This window comes from Pseudorasbora parva, chromosome 4 (assembly GCF_024679245.1).
Source record: "Pseudorasbora parva isolate DD20220531a chromosome 4, ASM2467924v1, whole genome shotgun sequence".
Lineage (NCBI taxonomy): Eukaryota > Metazoa > Chordata > Actinopteri > Cypriniformes > Gobionidae > Pseudorasbora > Pseudorasbora parva.
Window position 1 is genome coordinate 8,941,705 of NC_090175.1, and position 27,189 is coordinate 8,968,893.

Consider the following 27,189-nt stretch of genomic DNA (forward strand, 5'->3'; position numbering starts at 1 on the left):
GAATGAGGAGTCTATCAGAGCCGGGATTCATTAGACGGGAGCATTTGTGAGACCATCCTTTATTGATTCAAAAGTATGCCGGGTATCAGTGAGCTTCCCCGGCTTACCTCAAGCAATGGAAATCTCATCTTTACAAAGATCAGGGATTTCCATTGCTTGAGGTAAGCCGGGGAAGCTCACTGATATGAATCCCGTCATTAGACAAATATTATATATATATATATACACACAAATATATCCTTATTTGTGATTTGTGTGTAAAGTGTTTGTGTAAGTTCACTGGTATCTTCAGTCGAGTCTCCAGAATATCTATCAGAAAGATCTCATGGCTGTGAATCATGTCAACACAGGGGTTGTCTGAGTTGTGTCCATTGGTCAAAGAACGTCCCAGCGAGATTTCCCCTCCAGCATTACCTCAGTTCTCATCGCCTCAGCTTCTTTGGGTAAGTCCTCTTCCTCGTGCCAGAAGGTGAAGAACCTCATCCAACAGCATTTAATCTTCCTCATCAGAGTCTGTTTGCAGCAATGAAATGTCCAGATATTGTGCAATATATATATATTCATTTAATGTCTGTCTGTCTATCTGTCTGTCTGTCTGTCTGTCTGTCTGTCTGTTGTTCTTTCTGTCTGTCTGTCTGTCTGTCTGTCTGTCTGTCTATCTATCTATCTATCTATCTATCTATCTATCTATCTATCTATCTATCTATCTATCTATCTGTCTATCTGTCTGTCTGTCTGTCTGTCTGTCTGTCTATCTGTCTGTTGTTCTTTCTGTCTGTCTGTCTATCTATCTATCTGTCTGTCTGTCTATCTGTCTGTTGTTCTGTCTGTCTGTCTGTCTGTCTGTCTGTTGTTCTTTCTGTCTCTCTGTCTCTCTGTCTGTCTGTCTGTCTGTCTGTCTGTCTATCTGTCTGTTGTTCTGTCTGTCTGTCTGTCTGTTGTTCTTTCTGTCTCTCTGTCTGTCTGTCTGTTGTTCTTTCTGTCTCTCTGTCTGTCTGTCTGTTGTTCTTTCTGTCTCTCTGTCTGTCTGTCTGTCTGTCTGTTGTTCTTTCTGTCTGTTGTTCTTTCTGTCTGACTGTGTGTCTGTCTGTTATTCTTTCTGTCTAACTCTCTGTCTGTCTGTGTGTCTGTCTGTTGTTCTTTCTGTCTGACTCTCTGTCTGTCTGTCGATCTTTCTGTCTGTTGTTCTTTCTGTCTCTCTGTCTGTTGTTCTTTCTGTCTGTCTGTTGTTCTTTCTGTCTGTCTGTCTGTCTGTCTGTCTGTTGTTCTTTCTGTCTCTCTGTCTGTTGTTCTTTCTATCTGACTTTTCTGTCTGTCTGTCACTGTCTGTCTCTCTGTCTGTTGTTCTTTCTGTCTGACTCTCTGTCTATCTGTGTGTGTGTGTGTCTGTCTGTTGTTCTTACTGTCTGTTGTTCTTTCTGTCTGTCTGTCTGTCTGTCTGTCTGTTGTTCTTTCTGTCTGACTCTCTGTCCGTCTGTCTGTCTGTCTGTCTGTCTGTCTGTCGTTCTTTCTGTCTGTTGTTCTTTCTGTCTCTCTGTCTGTTATTTTTTCTGTCTGACTCTGTCTGTCTGTATGTCTGTCTGTCGTTCTTTCTGTCTGTTGTTCTTTCTGTCTGTCTCTCTGTCTGTTGTTCTTTCTGTCTCTCTGTCTGTTGTTTTTTCTGTCTGACTCTCTGTCTGTCTGTCTGACTCTCTGTCTGTGTGTCTGTCTGTTGTTCTTTCTGTTTGACTCTGTCTGTCTGTTGTTCTTTCTGTCTGACTCTGTCTGTCTGTCTGTGTCTGTCTGTCGTTCTTTCTGTCTGTTGTTCTTTCTGTCTGACTCCCTGTCATTCTGTCTCTTTCTGTCTATCTTATTTATCTTTATCTATCTAAACATAATAATTGGCATATTGCTTGAGGCTTACTGATATAAATATTATAATTAAACTTTATTTGGAGTACTACTTTATTGCACAGTGCACATTTCTTAAGCCTAAAATATGTTTTAATTTCACTCTTCGTAAGCATAGTATGATCTCTTTAAATACAAGATATTTAAAGTGTACCTAAAGTATACCTGCAAGAGTTCCACTTTAGCACAATCAAATATGCCTCAATATATCTTTAGTTAGACCTCAGCACTATTTTTGGATAACTAAAGTGCATTATGTACAAAATGAATTGTTCCAATTTAGCAGACTTTAAGTATACCCATTTAGTATACCAAAGTACAATTGTAGGATTCGTGAATATGTAATTTTATTTGTTGTATACTTAGCATAAAATAAATGTATTTTTCACTAGTGTTGTTTACTGTTAGATAGACTTAAATCGTAATCCTGTTTGCTATACCATTTGTCCTTTTCTAACTCCATGCCCTGAGTCGTCTCTGCTTTATTAGTTTTCCGGAGCTTGCTTTCCTGTGTTATTGCCTGTCAGATCTAAACCTGAGATGTGTTGCCATCAGGCAGGAAAATGGTCGGCTTGTCTGGTAAGAACAAAGCTTTATTACTTTGCAACAGTTTTTTCTATATTCATGATTTGAGGGCTATGGCAATCCTGCAGCCTCTTCTGTTTGGCACAAAATGAATGTTCAGATAAGAGTATACTGTTGCCGAGTGAGTTCTTCAGGAGACACTTGAGATATAGCAACAGTGAAAGCCTGTGATGACAATGTGGAGTGAAAACGAAGACGCACAGAGGCTTTTTTTCCTCCCCAGGCGGCTGACTGTGGAATGAGGGAATGTAAAGCGGGGATTGATTTAGGGAGAGATGGAGGGAGGGAGGGAGGAAGTGTAATGGAATCGCAGGTTGAAAACTTGATTGAGATGGAAGGAGGCAGAGAGAGAAAAGATGTGAAGCTGAAGTCTGAGGATGAGACCTGATCTGAAGCAAGAGCAGTTCGTACACAGTGACTCAAACAAGACCAGAAGACCGGTTAGTTCAAACAATGATTTGATTTTATTTAGCCCTATGTGATGTGATGCTGCCTCTTGGCAATTGGACTAAATTTGGCTTGAGGCCAAAAAAAAAAAATATATATATATACACACACATCAGGTAACTGCTTTTGCATACAAACATAGTGAATCGGACTGGATCAAGCACGTCATTATTTACGCAAGTATGTGTTTATAGCATATCTGTATGTAACCCTATGCATCCCGTCCGGGGGAAAAAACTGAAAAGTCTTTATTTGTGAACGGGGATCACAGCACTGTTGTCTGTATTGTTCGGAGCCCCGCACATGACATGCAAGAAAAAAAAGGTAAATAGTGTGCACGATTTAGCAAATCGAGGGAACGAATTAGTAAAATGTGTGCACGATTTATAAATCAAGGGAACAAAATAGTTAATTTAGCCTACTAGTTTTTTACTGCATGTCATGTGCGGGGCTCCGTAGTATTGGCAAAAAAGCAAAGGAAAAAGTTTGTTTGGTTTTTAGTGCATTTAGTACCCTTAGTTTCTCCATTTTCAAATTTGGTACAATGACAACACACTTGAGGGCCATTAAAGCGTAGTGTTTGCTTTTTTTTCCTTTGGGTTTTTTTTTTTTCTAATATAGCGTTCAAATGAACAGTAGCAAAGTGTCTGTAGTTTAAAAGGCCAGGGCAAATGTAAATATTTTCTGCAAGTAATCACTTAAAAGTCCCGCTCTTCACGTGTTTTCGAAGCTTTGATTATGTTTACAGTGTGCAATATAACATGAGTTCATGTTTCGCGTGTAAAAAAACACAGTATTTTTCACACAATTGCCTTATCTGTACACCGCTGTTTCCTCTGTCCTAAAAACGGCCTGATGATTTCCTTGTTCTATGAAGTCCCTCCTTCAGAAACACGTAACGAGTTCTGATTGGGCCAGCGCTTCCCACGTTGTGATTGGACAGCAGCTTAGCACACTTTGCCCGGAAAGGTCCCGCCTCTTACCATAACGGGGAGATGCAAGCGCTCAATGCGCGCTCTTCTCCACGTGGGAGAGCAACGAGACCACGCCCCCTATTTTGCGTGTTCTTGTGGGCGGAGGGTTCGTCAACAAACGGTTCTAGAGACGTCATTACAGCAGGAAGTGCAGCGGTGTAGTCCAAACCGGCCGTTCGCTGTCGGCTTTGAAAGGGAACTTCTGTTAAATAAAATATCTCGCTTGGCATTGAACTTTGAGCTTTATAATTTTACAGGTATTATTTATGCTCTAACAGCAACATTACACACTAACTAAAGTTTGAAAGATGGAATCGCGAAGAACGGGACCTTTAAAATGTGACCTGTTTATCAAATAACACTCTTCTATAGACCACATGTAGCCCCGCCCTTTTCCAGCACTCTTCCGGTTTGTAGCCCCGCCCTTTTCCAGCACTCTTCCGGTTTGTATTTCCACAGCATGAAGGTAAGATCTTACGGATTTATGAATGAACCGCTGGTTTTAATATCTGGTCTAACTGATATTTGTTATGACATCCGCTTCAAACATTATTATGCTCATGATAACTTTCGTTAACTCTACACACAGTAAATCCACTTCACCAGCTAATGACTGCTCGACATGCCAAGTGAATATACAGAGCTACCGCAAAAACAGTAGTTCAAACACAAAATTACTTTTAGATTAAGACTAATGATGAAAATACTCATTTTTATTTTCCCCTCATCTCATCTGCTGCTTTGTGTTTATACAAAGTGTCTATTTACAATTAGCGGTATAGCCGTTGCTCAAATATTTTACATTTAGTGCATTTAAAACCGTGCGTTTATTGTTTGCTATTTATAAAAAATGTAGGCTACCACTATTTACACAGTGTAACTTTTTATTAGTGTAAATAGTTGCTGTCCTTATTTAAATACTGAAAACTTTTACATTATACAGTAAATACATATATAGTTACATAGATACATTAACATTATATGAATTTCCAAGCCTTCAATGATAAAATAGGGTCAGAAATGTAGCTTTATTAAGTGTAATACAACCCTTTAAAAGAAATAAAATAAACATATACTGTTTTGTGAAATATTTCAAGAGATGGTGTCAATGGAGGAGGGCCAACAGAGATATTAAACTTCTTTTAGTTTGTGAAACTTGACTGTAAACAAAAAATTTAACATTTTCATGTAGGCAAGCTAAACTGTAGCAGACGGGGGCCTGCGTTAATGGTTTTTGCATTGCGCCCCATACAATCCCAGTTACACCATTAGCGTTTGGACTGTATCAAGATTGATTAGTCAGAGGTTCAGAAAGGTTTTATCTTAAGAGCAAACATGGTCGATTTTTAAATTGCATACTTCAAGGAGGTCCTTCTTGAGCCAAGAAACTGCCATTGAGATGAATGGAAAATCTAACAGGCTAACTCCTTCCAGATATTAAAGACCTCCTTGCGTGTACCACCATATTTCTGGGGTATAACACTATCCAATGTTCATTGGAAATACATGTCCATTGACAAACTCAAAACATGTGCATTGTGCAACAGCAGAATATATAACTTTGTGTCAGCTTTCTTTAAAATCTGAAATCAAGACTGAAAGATACGCTCAGAGTAGATGGCTAATGGATACCAATCATTTTTATTTAGACAAAAAACAGCATATGTACAACTGAAATATGTATGAGGTCTGATGATTGATTTCACGTGTACGATGAGCGGCTGTTTGCTGTTCAAGCGGACTCCTAATCTCAGCAATATGCCATCAGTATAGATTTCCAATAGTGAGTTTTAACATTTAAGAGTGCAATATATGATTAAAAGGCTGTTTTTTAGGGAACGGTGCCATTTGTGTGCTGTGTTTGTCCCCATGACTTAACTGAATACTGAACAATGATTTATTAGATCTGTCATTAAAATAATACGCATGCTCCAATTCATCATTAGATTGGATAATTATACAAATTTAAGTCAAATTGTTTTGGTTTTTTTGCATTCTAAACTTTGCAGCACAAATCGCACATATCTCTGATAAGGATCCCGAAACAAATGAATAATAAAAGAGTAATCCATAAAAAGTAATAATAACAACACATTGCAATACATGGCATTTGCTCAGCATCTCTTCAGCACAGAGTGATTTGTTAATGCGTCATTCACAGTTTGACGGCTCTGACACGTGCCTTACACAAGTCTACAATCAAAACAAGTCTTTGGGTTTAATAAAAGAAGCGGGTATTGATCGTAAAGCTTGCTGGCTGACACGAACAGGCTTAAAATGTGCCTGCTGAATTATGAGCGTCATCAAAGGTTATATCAGAGGCACATTTAGCATTAACAAAGCAATGCACATTCTTTATAGCTTTTTATGAACAGCTAAACACACACACGGAAAACAAATGACAAACACGGCCGCCGTCACACAAGGAAGATCCGTTGAAGCCGTTTCTAGAAGCTTACACCAATGACTGTAAAAAATATTGTTGGTTTAACTCAAAAAAGTAAGTAACCTGGTTGCCTTAAAATGTAGAGTTTATTGAAATTAAAAAATTTGAGTTGGCACAATGAAGGAAATTGGTTTAATAAATAGAAACTCAAGCTTTTGTTGTAACTGAACCACATTATGAAAAATAGGCATGTTTCACTGCGTCATCACAAATAAAACACACAATTACCCAATACAAAATCTTTTAATATTTTAATAAAGGTTGTCGATTCTTAAAAACGTTAATTGCATTAACTTAAATTTTTAATTTCAATGAACTCAAAGTTTTAAGGCAACCAGGTAACTTATTTTCTAAATATTTTTTTACAGCGTGGCAGAAAACACTGGATGGATGCAAAAAAGACCATCTGTACATCAAACGTCAATAGAAATGGCTGCTTAAGAAAGGCAATGATAATATTTTTTGGCGTGAAACTGGCAATTTACAATATCATTACATAGTGAAATTCAGTCATATGAATAATTACAAGCATTTAACAAAGCAAATGAACAGAAATAATCCCCACCGGGGGAAGAAGCTGAACAACAGAGAAAGCAAACAACAGATAGTGTCTCTACGGGCTCCCGACGGTTCACATTTTCCAGTGTGTGTCTTGATAGTTTGATCCAGGACAAGAAAAGGCACTTTGCTACATTTGGCAGAGAGTAAGGGACAGTTTAAACATGTCAATAGGGATCGGGAAACGCTATCTTGACCCTTAAACTTGACAGCGGTTGAACACCACACCCTAAAGTACTTAAAAATCCCAGATTCCCAAACCCCTCGGACACGTCCAGAAGCAATCTTTCACGTCTCATTCTACCTGTCATTGCAAGTCCCCCGATGAGGAAAGGGAAGTTTCTGCCCAGAGACGAGGCGCTCCAGTGTGTCATGGGTCAACAGCTGACTTACATCCATTCTCTTGAATATACCCAAACATATAGAGTCGCTGACCCCCGGGGGAAGACCAGAGGCGGACATTAGTGGAGGATTTTAACTTTCTACTCAAGTACATTTTTAAGTATATACTTTATCAGTGTTTTTCTTCAGTAAACTTTTACTTCACTGCATTCCAAAGCATAATATATAATGTCATATTTTTACTGCACAACATTTCAAAAATAAGTCATTGTTTTCTTCCCTTTAATACTTAATTCCACTATAACAATGTAGTACTTTCTTACTTGTACTCAAGTAAAAGTAAAAATACTTGAGTTCTGTCCGCCTCTGAAGAAGACATAAAAAATAACATGGCAACGCAATTTTTTTTTTTTTTTTTACAAAATTGTCAGCAAAGAACTCGACCTACATGTCCAAATTGCATTAAAAAGATATTCTCTTCAAAGCTAGCATTTGTTTGGCAGGTGTACGATTATCAACAGAGAGGATTGTTTACTGTGTTTTACACACACCTCTCTCCTGTTCTTTTACTATCATTGATATGATGTACTTAGGCCCAGTTTACAGCTGGTATTAAGATGCGTTTCAGTCGATCTAATCACAAGTAGACGAGGGAGACGTTCCCGTTCACACCTGGTGTTTTAATCCGTCTCTTTTGTCCACTTTCAAACACTTCTGTCCTGATTTCTTCAAGAGGAGGGTCTATGGCCGGGGTAAATGTTTGGGCTTTTTCTACTGCCGTCAACTTTATATTGACATTATTTATATATGATTAAAGCTACACTGTGTGATATTTTCCCTCATCTAGCGGGTAAAGCTAAATGACAATCCAGTGAATATTAGTTTCTGTTCCTCTCAATTACGATTTCGTTTTAACTCCTACGGTGGCCAATTTAGTCCAAGATTAACATGGCTTCCAGTTCGACCTCGTTCATGAGTGCCATCGAGTGTTAAAACGTGAAAACCGAAGCTTGAATTTACGGGTATGTCCCTCTTTGGCTAATGTACTTTCAAGATGGAGGTCCAACATGGCGACCGGCATTCGAACCCCTCACCCGTATGTATTTTCAATGGCATATTTAAAAAAAAGTTACACAGTGTAGCTTTAAAAAAACGAATTAAGCACACATTTTTTCTGTAATTAATCGTGAATAAAGACGATGTATTTCACAGTTACTCTCCAAATTAATGTAGAAACAACTTAAAGACAGTATATTTTAAATATTTGTTGTAATGGCATATTTTTGTGAATGAAGGTCAGTATCACTGGTGTGGCGTCAGTCGATGACGTCAAGATGCGCTCACGATCGTTCTCTGGGTCTGGTGTCTATAAAAGCTCGTCTTTGACTAACAAGAAAGTTTTCAGCTCTGAAATTTACAGGATAATCTCATATTATCATGACCTTTTTTTATTTATTTAAATATTTAACGTGGTAAACGGAACAAATTAATTGGACACGTTAACATGCTAACTTTGGCAGCACTTATTTTTCAGCTCTTTCAATCTAATGGACAAAATAAGCTCACACACATGAACGCACTGACGGAAGAACACACAGAGAGCATCAGCTTTAGTTTCTGCTCTGACAGACGCGAGACCAGCCGAACGCTGTGAGTGTGTGTCAGAAATCAGGAATAGTGAGAGAACAGTGGGACGTTTTTAGTCTTCAAACTGAACTTGGGTCTTCAGTCAACAAAGTTTAAATCCCGTCTGGCTAGTGCTAAAGCCCATAATGTCTACACATTAGGTCAGTAGAAGAAGAGAAGACGGTCTTTTGTGTCTGTTTGAACACATTCGAGCACATCGGTCAAATGTGTTTTCAACTACATCTAGAAGTGGTTGAAAGTGGATGAGCTCAAAGCGTTTTAGACCCCGTTTACACTTGTGTAGCGTCGTCCACTAATGATTTGGTCGACCAAAACGCATCTTAATAGCAGCTGTAAACAAGGCCTTGGAATCAGATTGGTTTTGATCTGTTTCAAAGGGAATGTATATTATTAACTGGGGGCTATGTGTGACATCTCACATTTCGCAAAATCATAGAGTTTTAGGTATCAGCACAAGTTTCCAAGGATTAAGTCAAACTTCTTGGAGATCGATTGCCCTTTTCCAAGTTGAATGGGATGCAGTTCATCAGTCTCTCGCTGTGAAGGACGCTGGGACACGCAATCAGCTCTGCCAGGTACATATAATACGTTTTCTGTGTGTGTACGGTTTTATTTTCCTCCTCACATTAATCATTAATTAGACCGTAAAGGAGAATGAGTAAGAGGTGATTGTGTGCTTTAAGCTAGACATTTAAGTGTGTGTGTGTGTGTGTGTGTGTGTGTGTGTGTGTGTGTGTGTGTGTGTGTGTGTGTGTGTGTGTGTGTGTGTGTGTGTGTGTGTGTGTACATATCAACATTCATTTCTAAATCCCCTTCTCTGAAGTCTTCAGAGAATAAAAATCCCTTTTGTTTTCTCGTCCTTTTTTAAAATTGTTTAAAAGCTGGACCAAAAAAGTCTGCGACCATCCTCAAAATCTGTGATTCCCAAAGTAAATTAAACCAGAAAATAAACAAAACGTGCTTGGGTTTTAAAACAAATTAAACAAAGAAATGCTATGATGTAAAATAAGGAAATATTTCAGACTGCGTCATTCATTTCTAGGACACTAATCAAATAAGCAAATATTGTGACTGATCATGTGCCGTTTCCTCTGAACTGCTTCCTCTGGAACGGCTTAAATCATCCACTGCTATGCTAATATTATATTTTGTGTTTAAAGGACTTGCATTGAACTCTAAAACTGTGAAATAGATTTTCACGTGTGGTCTCAGGCGCAATTTTTGGTTTGTCTTTTTACCGAGATTGCACTCACAAATAGTCACCCAAGGTTAGTTCACCCAAAAATGATAATTCTGTCAATAATTCCTCTCCCTCATGTCGTTGGACACCCGTCAGACCTCCGTTCCTCTTCAGACACAGATGAAGATATTAGTGTTGAAATCCGATGGCTCAGAAAGGCCTTCATTGACACCAATGTCATTTCCTCTCTCAAGACCCATAAAGGCACTAAAGACGTCGTTACAAAGCCCATCTCACTACAGCGGCTCTACAATCATTTATGAAAAGAGAGAATAGTTTTTTTGCGCAAAAAAAACTAAATAACGACTTATATAGTGATGGGCCGATTTCAAAACAAAGATTCGAACCGTTATGAATCAGTGAATCGATTCAGGATTCAGATCTCCAAAGTCACATGATTTCAGCAGTTTGACCAAGTGTCACCTCCTGCGATCTCTCTTGAAGCCAATACGGAAGTAATGTAAACTGTGATTCCTCAACTGGCCACTAGAGCGGCTCCAGAAGGAGCAGAATCTCGTTGAGCCTCATGTTAAAATTCCCAACTTTACAGCTGAAAAAAACATGTTTACAGCCTGCTACAAATTGTGGTTTTGGTCTATAAGGCTAATTTTGACCTTCATGACGACTGTGAGTGGGTGATTTTTTTTATAAATCATTCGTTTACGGTATATAAAGCCTTAAATTCTGCATAATTAAGGGCGTGGTTACTTTGAGTGACAGGTGGATAGCCATTTATCCGCTGTCTATAGTCATCGTGTCACATAAGCTCCGCCCACATCCCGCCTTTTTGCCCATTCTCTGTTATCCGGGAGTGACACTCGATGACTCGCTCACAACATGGCGACGGCCATCTCGTCTCAACTTTACGCTTCAAAACGGCTTATCCGAATCCTATGGGTGACGTCACGGACACTTATACGTCCATATTTTTTTACAGTCTGAGTTTGACACGCAGTCGGAATCATGAATTGATTCACTGATTCATAACGGTTCGAATCTTTGTTATGAAATCGGCCATCACTATATAAGTCGTTATTTAGTTGGGGGTTTTTAGTCACAAAAACTATTCTCTCTCTTCATAAATGATTGTAGAGCCGCTGTAGTGAGATGGGCTTTGTAACGACGTCTTTAGTGCCTTTATGGGTCTTGAGAGAGGAAATGACATTGGTGTCAATGAAGGCCTTTCTGAGCCGTCGGATTTCAACACTAATATCTTCATCTGTGTCTGAAGATGAACGGAGGTCTGACGGGTGTCATTAGGGTGAGGAATTAATGACAGAATTTACATGTTTTGGTGAACTAACCCTTTAATAGCTGTTAAAATGCTTTAAAGCTGATCAATTCAAAACAGACATTTTCTAGGCCGCTTCCATAGCCGTGAGGAGCCAGGTGTTTCCAGCACACACTTCTCCCTCCACCCAAAACAAAAGTATCCTGGCATTGTCCGAATGGGGTCTGATGACCTGCCGAGGTCACAGGTCACGGCTGGAGCTGGGAGTGGAGGCGGCGGGCATCGGGTGGAGGCTGAGCTCTGCTGCGCGGGAATGCGGACTCGCTGGCACATTCGGGGGCGTGGCTTGAGGCTGAGGCCACACCTTCCACAAGAAGGCGGAGGAAGAGACAGGCCGACAGACACACATATTGAAGGCATGGACAGAGAGACGACAGGACAATAGAGCACAGAGAAAGAGACGGCAGACAGAGAGAGAAACAGCATTTAGAGAGTGGACTGGCCAATGATCTGGGGTCTTGCAGGCTGAGGGCTCTCAGACGCGCTCATGCAAGACTCTAACTGCAGATCCTGCAGAAACACAGAACAGGACAGACAGTGGCACCTCTGCACTGCTGTGTGTGTGTGTGTGTGATGGGTAGGTTTAGGGGTAGGGGCAGTGTAAGGGGATAGAAAATACGGTTTGTACAGTATAAAAACCATTACGCCTATGGAATGTCCCCACATGTCACAAAAACAAACGTGTGTGAGTGTTAGTGTGAGTTGATGATGTTCAAGGGATAGTTCACCCAAAGATGAAAATGCTATCATTAACTCAGCTGAGAGCTTTCTGTTTCTCCACTGACAAAACTGACACTTCAAAAAGTTCATAAAGGGATTATAAAACTAATCCATATGAATTGAGCATTTTAGTCCAGCAAGGATCATTCTCGTGTTACGCTGCACGTTTGATCTTCTCGAGGTTTGTTCTCGTTCATCAAGAGTTTCGGTTGAGCTTCTGTTTATGTTCACTGATCAATGTTAATATGTGAATTAAAGCCTAAATTCAATCCGTTATGCTGGTGTCATTGGCAGTACCTGTTGCAACGGTTTTGCAAAACACAAAATACATACGTTTCAATGCAGATTTCAACATAAATTAACACTAGATGCATTAAACAGCAAGCATTTATTTATATATATCTATAAAAAAAAAAATGTTTTTACCATGTCCATGAATTGTAATACCAATACATTTTGGAGTTTGCATCACTTCACCAGCTCCATATGTTCGGCTTCTCTGAAATGCCAAGCTTGCTCGATAGCTCAGCTGGAACAGATTGCTAAAAGCTCGGGTACGAATCCCACGAGAAACGAGTCATGATAAAAGAGCTCAAAGACGAGTTCAAAACACAAGATAAAATGACATGGATACAATTTCATTTTGGTCACGTTTGCTTTTGTTAACACTGTCGGGTAGGTTAAGGGTTTAGTGTGGGTGTATGTTAAAAAAGGTCTCGGTTACGTAAGGTAATCCTCGTTTCCTGAAGGAGACGTATGTCAGACCTCACCGACTGAAAGGAAACCAACGTAACAAAACATGCCAGATTCACGCACATCTGTTCCAGGAAACACTAAGCTTTTAGCGCCACCCAGTGGACATTTCACTTTGAAACTGTCGCGATATGTACATATTGGTACGTATTTTGTGGTTTGCAAAAACGTTGCCACAGGTATGTTTTTCCAATGAGACCAGGCTGTTATCATCATTTATTACACGGCTCTGTGAAATACTTGATTCTGATTGGTCAATCACACATTCCAGCGGTATGTTATTTCCAGATAACACCCGCTCATCCGGGTACTACGAGTTATCTTGACCGGTACTACTTCTGTGCTTAACGCTGGCGCCATCTTGTGGCTTAAACAGCCGTGGCTACAATGGAAGACTTCAAGGCAAGTTTCCTTTATAAAGTTTTAAATATGGATATTTTTCTTACACAAACGCATCGATTGGAATCAGAAGGCTCTATTAACCCATCGGAGTCGTGTGGAGCACGTTATTTGACGGACAGCTGCATTTTTATGGACTTCAAAAACAGCTACAACAACTGCTGGGATTAACGTTAGCCTGGACTTTATAAATATAACTCCGATTGTATTTGTCTGACAGAAGAATGTCATCTACACCTATGATGACTTGAGGGTGAGTAAATCATAGGCTTGGTTTCATTTTTGGGTGAACTAACCCTTTCAGCATTCATTTTCAACATTTAGCAGCAAAAGAGAAAGGCTTAAAGCAGGTTGGAACTGTTTTTCTTCGCGGAAGCTTTGCGTAAGAGCTAATAAAATATTTAATCTCAAGACAATATTTTGTGTATAATTTATTTGAGACTAGCAGCCGTGTAATAAGCGGGATAATGTCCACCCAGCCGGTTGTTATCGCAGAATAAACCCCTTCAGAGTGATGCTCCGCTTCGTGTCGGGGTCCTGATCACTCTGTCGGGGTTTATTCTGCGATAACAACCGGCTGGGTGGACATTATCCCTTACTTAAACCGATTAAATCTATTCAGAAATTTTTGACTAACCCGCTCAATACATATGCATTCGTTTTCCGATCTCTTTATGAAGTTTCTGACGTGTCACAGTGTAAGTTGCGTAGCTGTCAATGGAGAGATAGAAATGGCTCAGATTCCATTAAAAAATTTCCGAAGATGAATGAAAGTGTTAATATAAGGGAGTAGATCATTGATTTTTGGGAGAACTATCCCTTTAATTTGCAGTTTCCCAGCTAACAGAAATAAGACTGTTGAACGCTTTCAAAACATCCAGTTTTAATGTTTAAAAAAAAAAAAAAAAGAAGAAATCTAGGTTATGCGAACGTTAAGGGATCCATTTCCATTCCAGCAGTTACTTTAGAAAGTTCTCTGAAAAAATCTGAAATAAGAAGTAACAATTAAAAACTAAAAAACGCTAAATGAACGGCTTCATGAAATCCATTTCAGGAAAAAAAAGTCCATGAATGATGTATAAAAATAACGTTTTGAGAACAGATGAATATGAATAAACATCCTTTAAATGTTACTGAAAGGATGTTTGTTTATAACTTTGAGAGACCGTTCTGAGAACATTCCCTGTTAGCTGGGTTAGAAATTCAGAACCCGATCATGAAAATACTGCCATTTATTTATTTATAACCATGCTTCAGCGTTTGTCCATGTGTGCTCCACTCCACAGAAGAGCACAACAGCAGGAGGCTGAGTAAATAATGACCGAATTACATTTTAGCCAAACTCTCCCTTTAAATTGCACAACGTTCAGCTCTTCGTTTCCCTCAACATATTCACCCATTTACATTTTTGTCGTTTTTTTTCTTTCTTCCTGTTTCTCATTCTGTAGAATAACATGTTCTTACTGCCTCACAATGTGGTTCCAATTCAGTTTGGCCTCTGAGATTCCCTGCTGGTACTCCATAAAACTGTGAGAGAGAATAACCCTTTTCCACCAGAATGATGCCAGAGATGCTCGGACGTGGGGTCGGTCAACTGCACTTAGAGCTGGCCGGCTTTACCAGTGTCTTGAGAGATGAAATGTTGACTATATAACAAATGCAATTCATATATATATATATATATATTGAAATAAAATCATTTTAATTCACACAGACGAGGAAAATAATGTATCAGAGCCATGATGTAGCTTGACAAAAATGGCACAATTTATCCGTAATATATGTAATAGTTCCGGTGTTTACGGCGTAGTTTTTTATAATGGGAGCGATGCACTTTTTGTTTTGTGCCAGAGCGATTTGTTGTTCCGAAACCTTCAAGTGGCGATGATTGATTCCTGGTTCGAGACCAGCAGGTTTAAGGGTTCTTTGTCGAGCCAATTTTTCTGCTTTGTAAACATGCAGAATGGAGCCAAATTGGTCTCCGGATCCAGCAGCGGTGGAAAAGGGCTAACAGAGAGAGAGAGAGAGAGAGAGAGAGAGGATGTGTGTCTGGTGTCTCCACCAATCACATTGAGTTTCCATCAAAGCAGGGAGAGCCAGTCTGCCTCAGAGAGACATCAGATCTGTTATCATCTCTGCGGCTGCAGTAATGAGTTAAAGGGACTGGCCTTTTCTCATCCATCCTAGATCAGATGCCATGATGTCCATCAAAGGCGAGGAACGCTTCGGCCATTCAGATCTGATTCAGTGTCTCGAGCCAAACTGCTTTGATTTCCCCAATGAATGAACCATGGGATTGTCTGATCTCAGTCTCATAATACACACACACACACACACACACACACACACACACTTATGCTCCCTCATGGTCAAGCTGAACTATAGCCCAGCGAGATGCTTCCTTTTCACCGATCAAATATAGCTGGGGAAAACTGTGTGTGTATATTGGCTATTTTAAAAACGTCCGGTGCGATTCATCCAATTATTGTATATTGTAAAATATTTGAAGAATTATCTCTTGTTTATATAAATGACTTTTTATTGCACTCTAAAAAAGGCTGGGTTAAAAACAACCCAAGTTGGGTTGAAAATGGACAAACCCAGAAATTGGGTTGTTTCAATGGTTCCATTCACTGGGTTCAAACAACCCAGTTGCTGGGTTAGTCCATTTTCAACCTAACTTGGGTTGTTTTTAACCCGGCATTTTTTAGAGTGTGATAAATACAATAATGACATTTATTGATTTTAATTGAATTACTACATTGACTACATTACTGGTCAAAAGTTTGACCTGCTTATTTTATACTATTTAGAATAGTTCACTCTAAAAAATGCTGGGTTAAAAACAACCCAAGTTGGGTTGAAAATGGACTTACCCAGCAACTGGGTTGCTTTAACCCAACGGTTGAGTTGTTTTAACCCCGCAATTGGGTTGTTTTAACCCAGCGGTTGGGTTAAATGTTGCTTAAGACAACCCAATCACTGGGTTAAAACAACCCAATTGCTGGGTTAGTCAATTTTCAACCCAACTTGGGTTGTTTTTAGTCCAGCATTTTTTAGTGTTCTAAAGGCCGCGAAACTAGGGATGTTAACCGATTACCGTTTGACCGATGGTTGACCGTATCAACGTTAACCGATCAAAGTTGGTTCTGTGTTGAATCAAAAAACAGCCGCGAGCATGTAACCTATTTATGACGAGGTAAAGTGGAAAACGGCAACACACAAACGTTTCACTTTAACAGAACCACAATTTACATTGCAGCTAACAGCGCAGAAATATGGTGTTTTGGAAGAAACATTTATTAAAAATATTGCTTTATTACTTAAATTAATATTGCAGAATATAAATCCCTTTTATAGAGGCTGTTTTCGTATTTTCTACAGGTGTGTACCTTTTTTTACTTACAAATATAATCGTTTATTATATGTTTTATATAGTTTTAGAAACCATATAGCCATATAATGAGGAGCAAGGGTGTTCGAGTCTATGTTTTTTACCCTGTGACTACCATGATCTTACATTTAAATGAAACTGGCCAACAGTTAAACTACAGTCTATAAAACAGCTTTAAGTCTGGATCCCATGAATTAAGGACAGCTTTTTTTCCTCTTTAAAAGTTTTATTAACTTTTTTTAATAGATTTAATGAAATTGAATAGCCTCATGAAAGATGGATATCAGTGTCTTACTTAAATGATGTGTTAACTCTTGAAAAATATGATTGTTCAGCCCAAAAATGTGATCATTTACTCACTCTAATGTCATTCCAAACCTAAATGAATTTATTTCTGTGTAGCATAAAATAAAATAATTTGAGTCTGTTTTTTTTGTTCATACAATATTCAAATGGTAGCCTAACCAAAATGGCTGTGTTGCCAACATTCTTCAAAACATCTTCTTTTGTGTTTCACAGAAGTCATGCAGGTTTGGAATGACACGAGAGTGAGTAAATGATGATGACGGTATTTAAAAGCAGTAAATTTACTTTAGGCTACTGCATCCTAGCTCAAAATCATCAGTGCTTTCCAAAGGCATTTCTGTGTGACAAAAAAAATAAATCTTAAGTTTATCTGCATTTGCAGCCAATTTAATAATAGCTATCATTATTTGTCCTTGTCCTAGTTTTATTTATATACTCCAATTTAAGGCCCCAACCCCAGCAAAAACATTCACGGGGAACTCATGGGCCGGATGTGCTGGGTATGCCAGAGCCGAATTTTAGCCCCAGTCCAGCCCTGGTCTCAACCGGCTAATGAGGCTTGGTGGTCGGTCAAGAAAATGTTTAGTGTTTGCCATAATCGAAACTATTAAATAACAATGAGTTTTGATGGATGGTGCTGTTATTTATTCCATTACTGTAATACCAAACACTGATGTAAGATTTTGGTCAGCCCTTTCTTCTTTCACACACAGATGCTAATATACACGGACATTGGGAATGTTTATTGGGAACATATGAGTAGCGTTCTCCCTGAGGGCACTAAGGGGCTTATGACTGACGGACAGGAAGACACAAACATACACTCACAATCTCTCTCTCTCTCTCTCTCTCTCTCTCTCTCTCTCTCTCTCTCTCTCTCTCTCTCTCTCTCTCTCTCTCTCTCTCTCTCTCACTCCATTTACTGCTCAGTAAATCAATTTCACTGAGATTGTCTCTTTGGGGAGTGAGGCAGGAGCAACATGTTGGCAGCTGTATCGAATGTGAAATTCTCAACATGTTTGTAATCTACAGAGAATTCACAAACACAGCGGATAAGGCCAAAAACCAACCGGCCAACAGTACTGATTGTTATTCCTCTTTGAGAAACATAGCTTAAAGAACTGGTTCAACAACAAGCAAAAAAGTCATCATTTACTCACCCTCATGCCAAGCTATCCGATCTAGAGAAATCTTAATTATGTGTCTTCTGTATGGTTTTTGGGTGATTCTGTCTTTTTTGGTCACAGTAGCATTATGTGAAGATTCTGCTAAAATCTCTCGTTTCACAGAAGAGAGACCGTCACACAGGTTTGAAATGACAGACAGGTGTAGAGAATAAATGACAGGATTTTCATTTTTGGGGAACTATGCCTTAAACAACCAACTAACCTTCGGTAACACTTTACAATAAGGTCCCATTGGTTAATGCGTTTACTAACAATGAGCAGTGCATTTGTTAAAGTACTTATTCATCTTTTGTTCATGTTCATTTATAAAAACAACTTCACTGTGAGCTCATGTTAGCTATTAAATAATATTAGGAGAATATTAACTTTTGATTATAGTTATGCATGAACTAAGATTAATAAATGCTACCTTTTTAGTGGTTAAAGTCACGATGAAATCAAAATGGATTATAATTTTTTTATTGAATATTGAAGTATCCCAGCAAGGAATAGCCATAATTTATCTGTCTTGGTTAACAACAGACCTGATATAGTCCTGCCTATATGAGTAACCCACTTCTAGCCAAAATAACCTTGAATTTGTTTTTTGCCAAAATAACTTGCGAGAAGTATTATATTCCATTGTGTAAGCAAAGTCAACAGTGATTACAAGGTGTTTGGTTTTATTTCTTTCACATGTTCATGTTCTAGATGACTAGTCTATTATTGGGCTATGGTTAGACGTCTATTAAATTTTCACGGACAGCCCAAATAGAGCCTTGTTTTAGCCTAGACGTCAGGGCTGTGTTCGGACAGATTAGACATCTTTTAAAAGCAAAATTGCTTACAGAGATTTATTATAAATTATTTATCTGTTTACATCTTTTTTTATAATTATTATTATGTGCCATCTTAATCTTTGATCAAAGTAGCTTCCCCTCCCTCTTGCAGCGACTTCTTTTTTGGCGTGAGGGCGGGGCAATAACCTGTCACTCACATGAGATCGACCAATAGCAAACCACAACCATCCAATCAATTCACCATGGACAAAATGAAGCCCCGCCTACATTTGTTCTTGTTTGTGAAGCCATTTCACTCAGATATACGTCACGATAGAGAAGAAAAGACTATCGCAGCTTCTGTTTCATGGCGAATTTAACTAACGTTAAAAATTGGAATCTTATTGTGAAGTGTTTCCAAATTTTCAAGATCTAAAATAACAAACACATGAGACAAATGCAAACAAGAGAGTGTCTAACACAGAAAATATCAATGTTCTAGCAATATAAACAGGGCTTGACAAACTTTTTGCTCACCAGCCAATGTGGCTAGTGGTTTTTCAAAGTTACTAGCCACTCAGCATTTCCACTGGCCACAATTTGACATCGATACCATGGGGAAAAAACTGCCATATAGATATTTTTAATATTCTCATAATTTGGCAGCAGGTTTATTAGGCTGCTGTCACTTTAAGACCGGACGCACGGATCAATTATACTGTTACACGTGCGTTTTCTTTCTCAACTGTTTACATTCACTTAAAACATAATTGACTGCCGAGACCGGCATTTTTACATTATTTTGTGTGTATTTTACCATTTAAACGCAATAAGCAGTGAAAAAGAGCTTAATTTAGCCATGAGAGGCGGCTTTATGTCCGCTCACTTTAAGTGTGAGAACAAAATCTGTGGGAATGAGTCCAATTATGGCCATTTGGTAATAATGAGGCCAATTATGGTAATATGGCCAATCCCACGCCGAAATTCAAGCCCTGTAACAGCAACAATATTCATCTGGAGCAAATAAAACGAGTGAGTGAGTGGAGGTGGGGTTGTGTGTCAACTCATTGAAAGCGCAGCTGGTATCGTGTGTCTATACTGTGGCAAATGAGTATTGCACTGTAAAAAAAAATGTTGGTTTAACTTAAAAACGTAAGTAACCTGGTTGCCTTAAAATTTGGAGTTTATTGAAATTAAAAATTGTAGTTACAATGAAGGAAATTGGTTTAATAAATAGAAACTCAAAATAGTATTTATCTGAACCACACAAAAAATGTGATAAATCATGAAAATAACACGAGTTTCACTGCATCATCACAAAAAAAATTGATTCACAAAAATGTTCATTGTATTACCTCAATTAACTCAACATTTAAAGGCAACCAGGTAACTTTTTTTACAGTGTGTAAGAGTTTCAGATATTTCAGTATTGATATGTTTAAAAAAAACTATATTTTTACAACACATTACACTTAGTTTATTATTCCTGATGCCTTTTTATAACACTACAATTAAAAAAATGTATAGCATATATAAAATTAAACCCACCAAAGTGGGCACACTGTAAAAATTTGTTCAAAAATAAGTTACCTGGTTGCCTTAAAATTTTGAATTAATTGAAATAGTTAAGTTAATACAATGAACATTTTTGAAAATGTATTTTATTCAAATATTATTAAAAGATTTTGTAAGCATATTTGGATAATTGTGTGTGTTTTATTTCTGATGACGCAGTGAAACATGCCAAATTGTGCTATTTTCATGATTTATCAAATTCTTTATGTGGTTCAGATACAATAATATTTAGAGTTTCTGTTCATTAATCCAATATCATTTTCATTGTCTCAACTCAAATTTTTAATTTCAATAAACTCAAAATTTTAAAGCTACACTGTGTGATATTTTCCCCCATCTAGCGGTGTAAAGGTATATGATAATCCGGTGAATAATAGTTTCTGTTCCTCTCAATTCTGATTTCGTTTTAACTCCTACGGTGGCCAATTTAGTCCAAGATTAACATGGCTTCCAGTTCGACCTCGTTCATGAGTGTTCCTTCAAGTGATGAGGTTCCTTCAGAAAACTATTATAATTTGCAGTTATTTAATTTGTCAGTTAACATATAGGTTATGACATCCATGTTAAATGAATAATAGTTTTACGTCTTTTCGTTATTTTTTTACCCTTTCATTGTTAACATCAGCTATCAGGTTCCCAGATGAATGCAAGCCAATCTTTTATCAGTGCTATCATTATTCTGTATATTGTACGACATCACTAGCGTAAGGCAAAGTTTACATTGTAGGCTATATCCTTTTCTCCGTGAGCAGAGATCAGTTGATGTGACGGAGGTGCGAGGGAGAGCTAGAGGTAAACGCGAAAGGCGAAGCTTAATTTTCCGGGAATGTCCCTCTTTGGCTACTGTACTTTCAAGATGGAGGGGCAACATGGCGACCGGCACTCGAACCCCACACCCGTATGTGTTTTCAATGGCAATTTACTTGAGAGAAGTAAATATACATTAATGAGGACATATATTTTTTGAAAGAACTAAGTGTTTTTAGCTAAGAATAAACAAAAAAAAAGTTACACAGTGTAGCTTTAAGGCAACCAGGTTACTTACTTATTAATCCAATATCCTTTTCATTGTCTCAACTCAATTTTTTAATTTCAATTAACTCAAAATTTTAAGGCAACCAGGTTACTTACTTACTTTTTTAAGTTAAACCAACAATATTTTTTTACAGTGCAGTAGGAGTGACTGCATTACATAAATGTGTGCGTTAATGTCAAGCCCTGAATATAAACGTTCAGCAAATTCACTAAACGACGTGTGACGTGCTTTCAGAGTGACTGTACCTGGCTGCCCTGTACGTGTCCGTTAAAGTCATTGTTCCGCGGTGTCAGGAAGGAGTCATGGGTCGTCGTTTTCTCCGTCCGCGGCACGCTGGGATCGCCATCCTCCACGCCATTGGCCTTGCGCACGCAGAGGACCTTCCGGAAGCTCTGCTTGAAGTTGTCAGACAGGAACCCATAGAGCAGCGGATTGGCACAGCTGTTGGCGTACGACAGGATGACGGCGAAAAAATACACCCCTACCATTACACTGTTCTCCGGGAGTATGAACACCAGGTTTACGATGTTAATGATGTAGAAGGGGAGCCAGCAGAGGACGAACACCACCACGATCACCACCACCATGCGGGTCACCTTCCGCTCGGAGCGCCTGCGTTTCGTAAATCCCGCCCGTGCACCGGATGACTTCACCTTGACCACGATTAAAAGGTAACACATGCAGATGACCAGCAGGGGGCCGAAAAACCCCAGCGTTGCCGTGTAGAGTATAAACGCCGTCGACCAAACATCTCGCGGCTCCGGCCAACTCATGTTACACGAGTTAAACATGTCCTGAACGTCAGAGAATATCACCACGGGAAGAACGACGACGAACGAAAATGCCCACACCGCTGCGCTAACTGCCTTAGCTACCCGTGGCCGGCGCCACCTAGTGGAGCGGATTGGATGCACAACCGCTAAATAGCGGTCAATGCTCATCACAGTCAAACAGAAGATGCTCGTGAATTGATTCAGCGAGTCCGCCGTCATTACGACGCGGCATAGGAATGAGCCGAAGGGCCAGTAGGAGAGCACGTTTTGAGTCGTGAGGAACGGCAGGCCCAAAATATACAGTTCATCAGCCACGGCGAGGTTCAAAATGTAGATGTTTGTAACCGTTTTCATCTTAGCGTAGCGCAAAACCACGTAGATCGCCAGAGTGTTGCCGGTGAGTCCAACGATGAACACGGTCAGTGATATGACCGCGGTGACCATCGTGCTGCTCCCGTGGAACGGCATGCTTTGATCCGACATATTTCCGGTGTAATTCCCACCTGGAGCTCCTGAATATCCCAGTCCAGTGGCGGATGAGTTATAATCCCCTGGGACGAACCCTGCCCAACCGGATTGGTTAAATGTCCCCATTCTGGATCTGGAATGGACAGAGAGATATAAAACGGTCAGAAACAAGTGGGAAAAGGGAAGAGTGACTGGATGGAAATGAGCGAGAGTATAATGAAGCTCAGTGGAGGAAGGGTGCATAGTTTTCTTTTATGTTTGTATGTGTTTGTCAGAGGGACAGAATATGGCTTGTGTAAATTTTAATGTGCTTGTATTACAGTGAGAGATCAGAGAGACTGAATCAGTGCAGATGATCACACCTCTCTCTCTCTCGCTCTCCTGTTTTCTTTCTCTCATCGGTGCTGCATAGAGGCAGAGCACGTTTCAGCCAAACCACCACTGAGATTATTTTTTTAAACTATATAAAAAGCCCTTCCCTGAACCTTTTAGATGTCTCCCTATTACAACACATCTGAGTCAACTCAACAGCTCATTAACGGAAACTCCTGAAACGGATGTAATTATGCTTGAGGACAGGGTTCACTACACTTGATATTATCTAGTGCACCAAAAAGCTGTTGAACAAAGGCAAAACAGTTAACTCTTGTTTTTTGCCACAATTTCAATAAAAAATGCCATAGATAAAAAATAATTGACTCTGGTATTTCTATTAGTCCAGAGATCAATTTTCCCAGTCCGTTTTCTCAGAATTTGAGCACAGATGAGTCAAAACGGTCTGCAGTGGTAAAACAAAAAGTTCAATGCTAGTTCAAAAATGAGCTAAAGCAACACATTGTGTCCAAACTTAATCTGATTGTGTTCAATCCACTTAAATATAAGTCAAATTGAAGTTTACTTAATCTGTTTGTGTTGAGATTACATTAGTGATTTGTGTTGCATTTACTGAAACTGGGCGGGGCCTGTTAGTTCCCAGCATGCTTTGCATATGGCTAAATCAAGATAGAGTAAATGTTGTTATTTTATATGTAAAAGTCTTATTTTATGTATTTTTGAGAAAGGTGGAGACCTGATTGTGTTCAATAGTGTTTATATTTAATTATGAATTATTAGAACAATTTGAATTATTGTGGGTTACCATTGTGGAGAAAAGGAGCATTTGTTTCGCCTTAGGATGTGGACTAAAACAACTACTGTCATAACGGCATTGATGAAGGAGCTTTTAATGTTTAGCAATACTTCAATTTTTTCAACTAGCTAGTGCAGTATTATAATTCAGTTGTGTAACATTAAAGTATGTGGAATTGAAGTGGATGAATGAATATATGAAATGAAATGCCTGAATCAGATCATAAAATTCACTATGAATCAAATTAATCGGGTTACTTAAAATGTATTAATTCCATGATGTTGAAGTTACATAAACAAATTATGTTTGTTTAATTTAATTAATTAATTAATATGTGGCCGATGTACTACACTCTAAAAAATGCTGGGTTAAAAACAACCCAAGTTGGGTTGAAAATGCACCAACCCAACAATTGAGTTGTTTTAACCCAATGGTTGAGTTGTTTTAACCCAGTGGTTGGGTTAAATGTTGCTTAAGACAACCCAATTGCTGGGTAAGAACAACTCAACCATTGGGTAAAAACAACTCAACCATTGGGTTAAAACAACTCAACCATTGGGTTAAAACAACTCAACCATTGGGTTAAAACAATTCAACCATTGGGTTAAAACAACTCAACCATTGGGTTAAAACAACTCAAACATTGGGTTAAAACAACTCAACCATTGGGTTAAAACAACTCAACCATTGGGTTAAAACAACTCAACCATTGGGTTAAAACAACTCAACCATTGGGTTAAAACAACTCAATTGTTGGGTTGGTGCATTTTCAACCCAACTTGGGTTGTTTTTAACCCAGCATTTTTTAGAGTGTCCACAATTAAAACATGTAAATCCAACATTTTGATTTAAGTCAACTTTAAACTAAATTTCATATCCCTTATATGTATCACAACTCTGCAGCCGTACTGTAAAATGAAACAGTGATTCTAATTAACACATTTTGGTTAACTTTACTTAATGTCTCAATTGTAAAAGATCTAGTAATCTGTATTCACATACTATGCCTTGTTCACTCAAAAACAAGTTTGAGTGCCAATTGTCAAGCAAAAAAAAAAAAAAGTGGCGGGGCAATTCTTAATAGACTTTTCCCTGATGCACTTCACATCTTTCTCTATTTGCATTTGAGAGATTATCACATAATTGATGTTGATTTTCCTCAAATGTTTTTGTGTGAACCATTATGGTGATAAGTGTTCCCTTTGGTTTGGCGCTTACTTAATTACTGATGCAGTGATACAACAAGAAATCACACTTACTTGCTCTCAAAGGAAGGGATGAAATAAATGGGTTGATTTTAAAAGGTGACTTGAGTCATAAGTTAGTTTATTTAAAGCAATATACTTATTCAATAGTGATCTTCAGCTGTTTTAGAGTTAACACTTGGGTTGATATAATCCCTCTTTATTTGTGACAATATCTTGCAAGGTACTACCCTCTCAGGAATAGACTTTTGCCACTGTAGAGGACATTATATTGTCGTGAATTTCTCTGAGACCCTTTAAGTCAGGATGTCCTTTATAGAGCACATTCAGGGCTCCGCAGAGATACCAAATGTTTGGAGGTTTCACCAGGACAACTCTTCTCCTTGGTCTTTAAAAACGGCTGACATTAATGTTTAGCACTCTTTTGGAAATATGATAATATTATGGAATTTAAATAAGATTAATTTAAAATAGTTTGTTATAAATCAACATCTCAGGAAAATGTTATGGGGTTTATAATCAAAAGTTATGATTTCATAAATGTCCACTGTAGGACGCCAGGACTTAAATCATGTTTATCAGGCATTTGGGAAGTGAACAGGGAAATAAATTGCATATCAATATTCCTGTTCCTATGCCAATTATTCCTCCCATTATTTCTCTTCTATTTTCATTACCTTGTTCCAGGAACACATTAATATGCAAATTAGAGAGTGTATAGAGTCATTGCATTGAATGGGAAAACCCATGTAAGGCCATTTTACGCACAAGTCAATTCATCCCGTTATATATTTCATAACATAGTTGAGAATCATCTTTAAACAAAGTTTGATTTTAAAAAAACATCCTGAAACCTTAAAAGTGAGTGGTGAATGAAAAATAAATCTCATTGTGTTTGCCTGTACATGCAATTTCATGTCCTGGTCCTGGTGTCAACTACATAGGACAGTGTATAATATATATATATATATATATATATATATATATATATATATATATATATATATATATATATATATATATATATATATATATATATTTTTTTTTTTTTTTTTTTTTTTTTGGGGGGGGGGGGGGTCCCATGAGGATATAGGCTAGTAGTAGGAGTTATAGCCTAGTATATATTTTATTATGTTAAATGTATAAACGACGTCCACTTACAACATTTGCGTCTCGACTGCATCTATACTCATTTTCTTTCAAACTATTCACCTTGATAAACTCAAGAACGTCTGCATGCCGGTTTTTCTCGCATGTTTGCATTCTTCAGAGACATTATTTATGATTATTGTTTAGAAATAATACTATGCAAACCGCGTGGAAACTCGTGGAAAATGTTAGGCTGGTACTCGGCTGTGGTGAGGTTAAAACTGAACATTATTTGGTCAATTCTAAAGAACACGATTTTCTGATTTTATGCTGGAGTAAAGAAGCATTGCGAGACATCAGAGTGTACAGCTAAAGGAAAACAGTCATTAAGTCATCAAACATTAATCCTCCTTACAATGCTTACTGCAGGATACCTTAACTTATATGGTTTGTTAACTTAAATCAAAACATCACTATGCACAAAAATGTTCCTCTGGGCTTACCTGAGTGTGTATCAGTAAAACGCAGGGACGCGTGAAACACCCCACGAAGGAGACGAGAAGAGTGAGTCAAAATAACAAACACTCAAACACATTGTGTGTTATATTCTGTCAGCGCAGGATCTGTTGAATTAACGACAGGACAAGCTCTACACACACCACCAGAGCCTCGCGACAGGTGATGGCATCTGTGCCCGACACACTCTGAGAGCGAACTAAACCGAGAGAGAGAGAGAGAGAGAGAGAGAGAGAGAGAGAGAGAGAGAGAGAGAGAGAGAGAGAGAGAGAATGCGCGCGACCGCAGTTTATTGCAGCCAATCCTGCGCGCTGATTATTCCACACAGAAATGTTTTTAAACACAACATGATGATAACATACATAACATTAGGTCACATGATCATTAATGGAAAAACAAGTTTCATATTTTTGTGAGAAAATATGAAACTGTACAGTTCTTGCGTTCAAACACTGAAGTTT

General features: G+C 38.4%; 1 protein-coding gene across 2 annotated transcripts; it reads right to left on the reverse strand.

Annotated features, from left to right (window-relative positions):
- Positions 1–11,380: 11,380 nt before the first annotated feature.
- On the reverse strand, positions 11,381–26,899 carry LOC137073881 (somatostatin receptor type 5). Of its 2 annotated transcripts, none has more exons than XM_067442589.1 (3): positions 26,716–26,899; positions 21,794–22,922; positions 11,381–11,724 (listed from the first exon to the last, which is right to left on the reverse strand). In XM_067442589.1, exons 2-3 carry the CDS (start codon positions 22,913–22,915, stop codon positions 11,602–11,604), a joined length of 1,245 nt encoding a protein of 414 aa, XP_067298690.1. In that variant the 5' UTR covers positions 22,916–22,922; positions 26,716–26,899; the 3' UTR covers positions 11,381–11,601. The 2 variants fall into 2 exon arrangements, with proteins under 2 accessions (XP_067298690.1, XP_067298691.1); XM_067442590.1 differs by having other exon boundaries at positions 11,586–11,930.
- Positions 26,900–27,189: the final 290 nt, after the last annotated feature.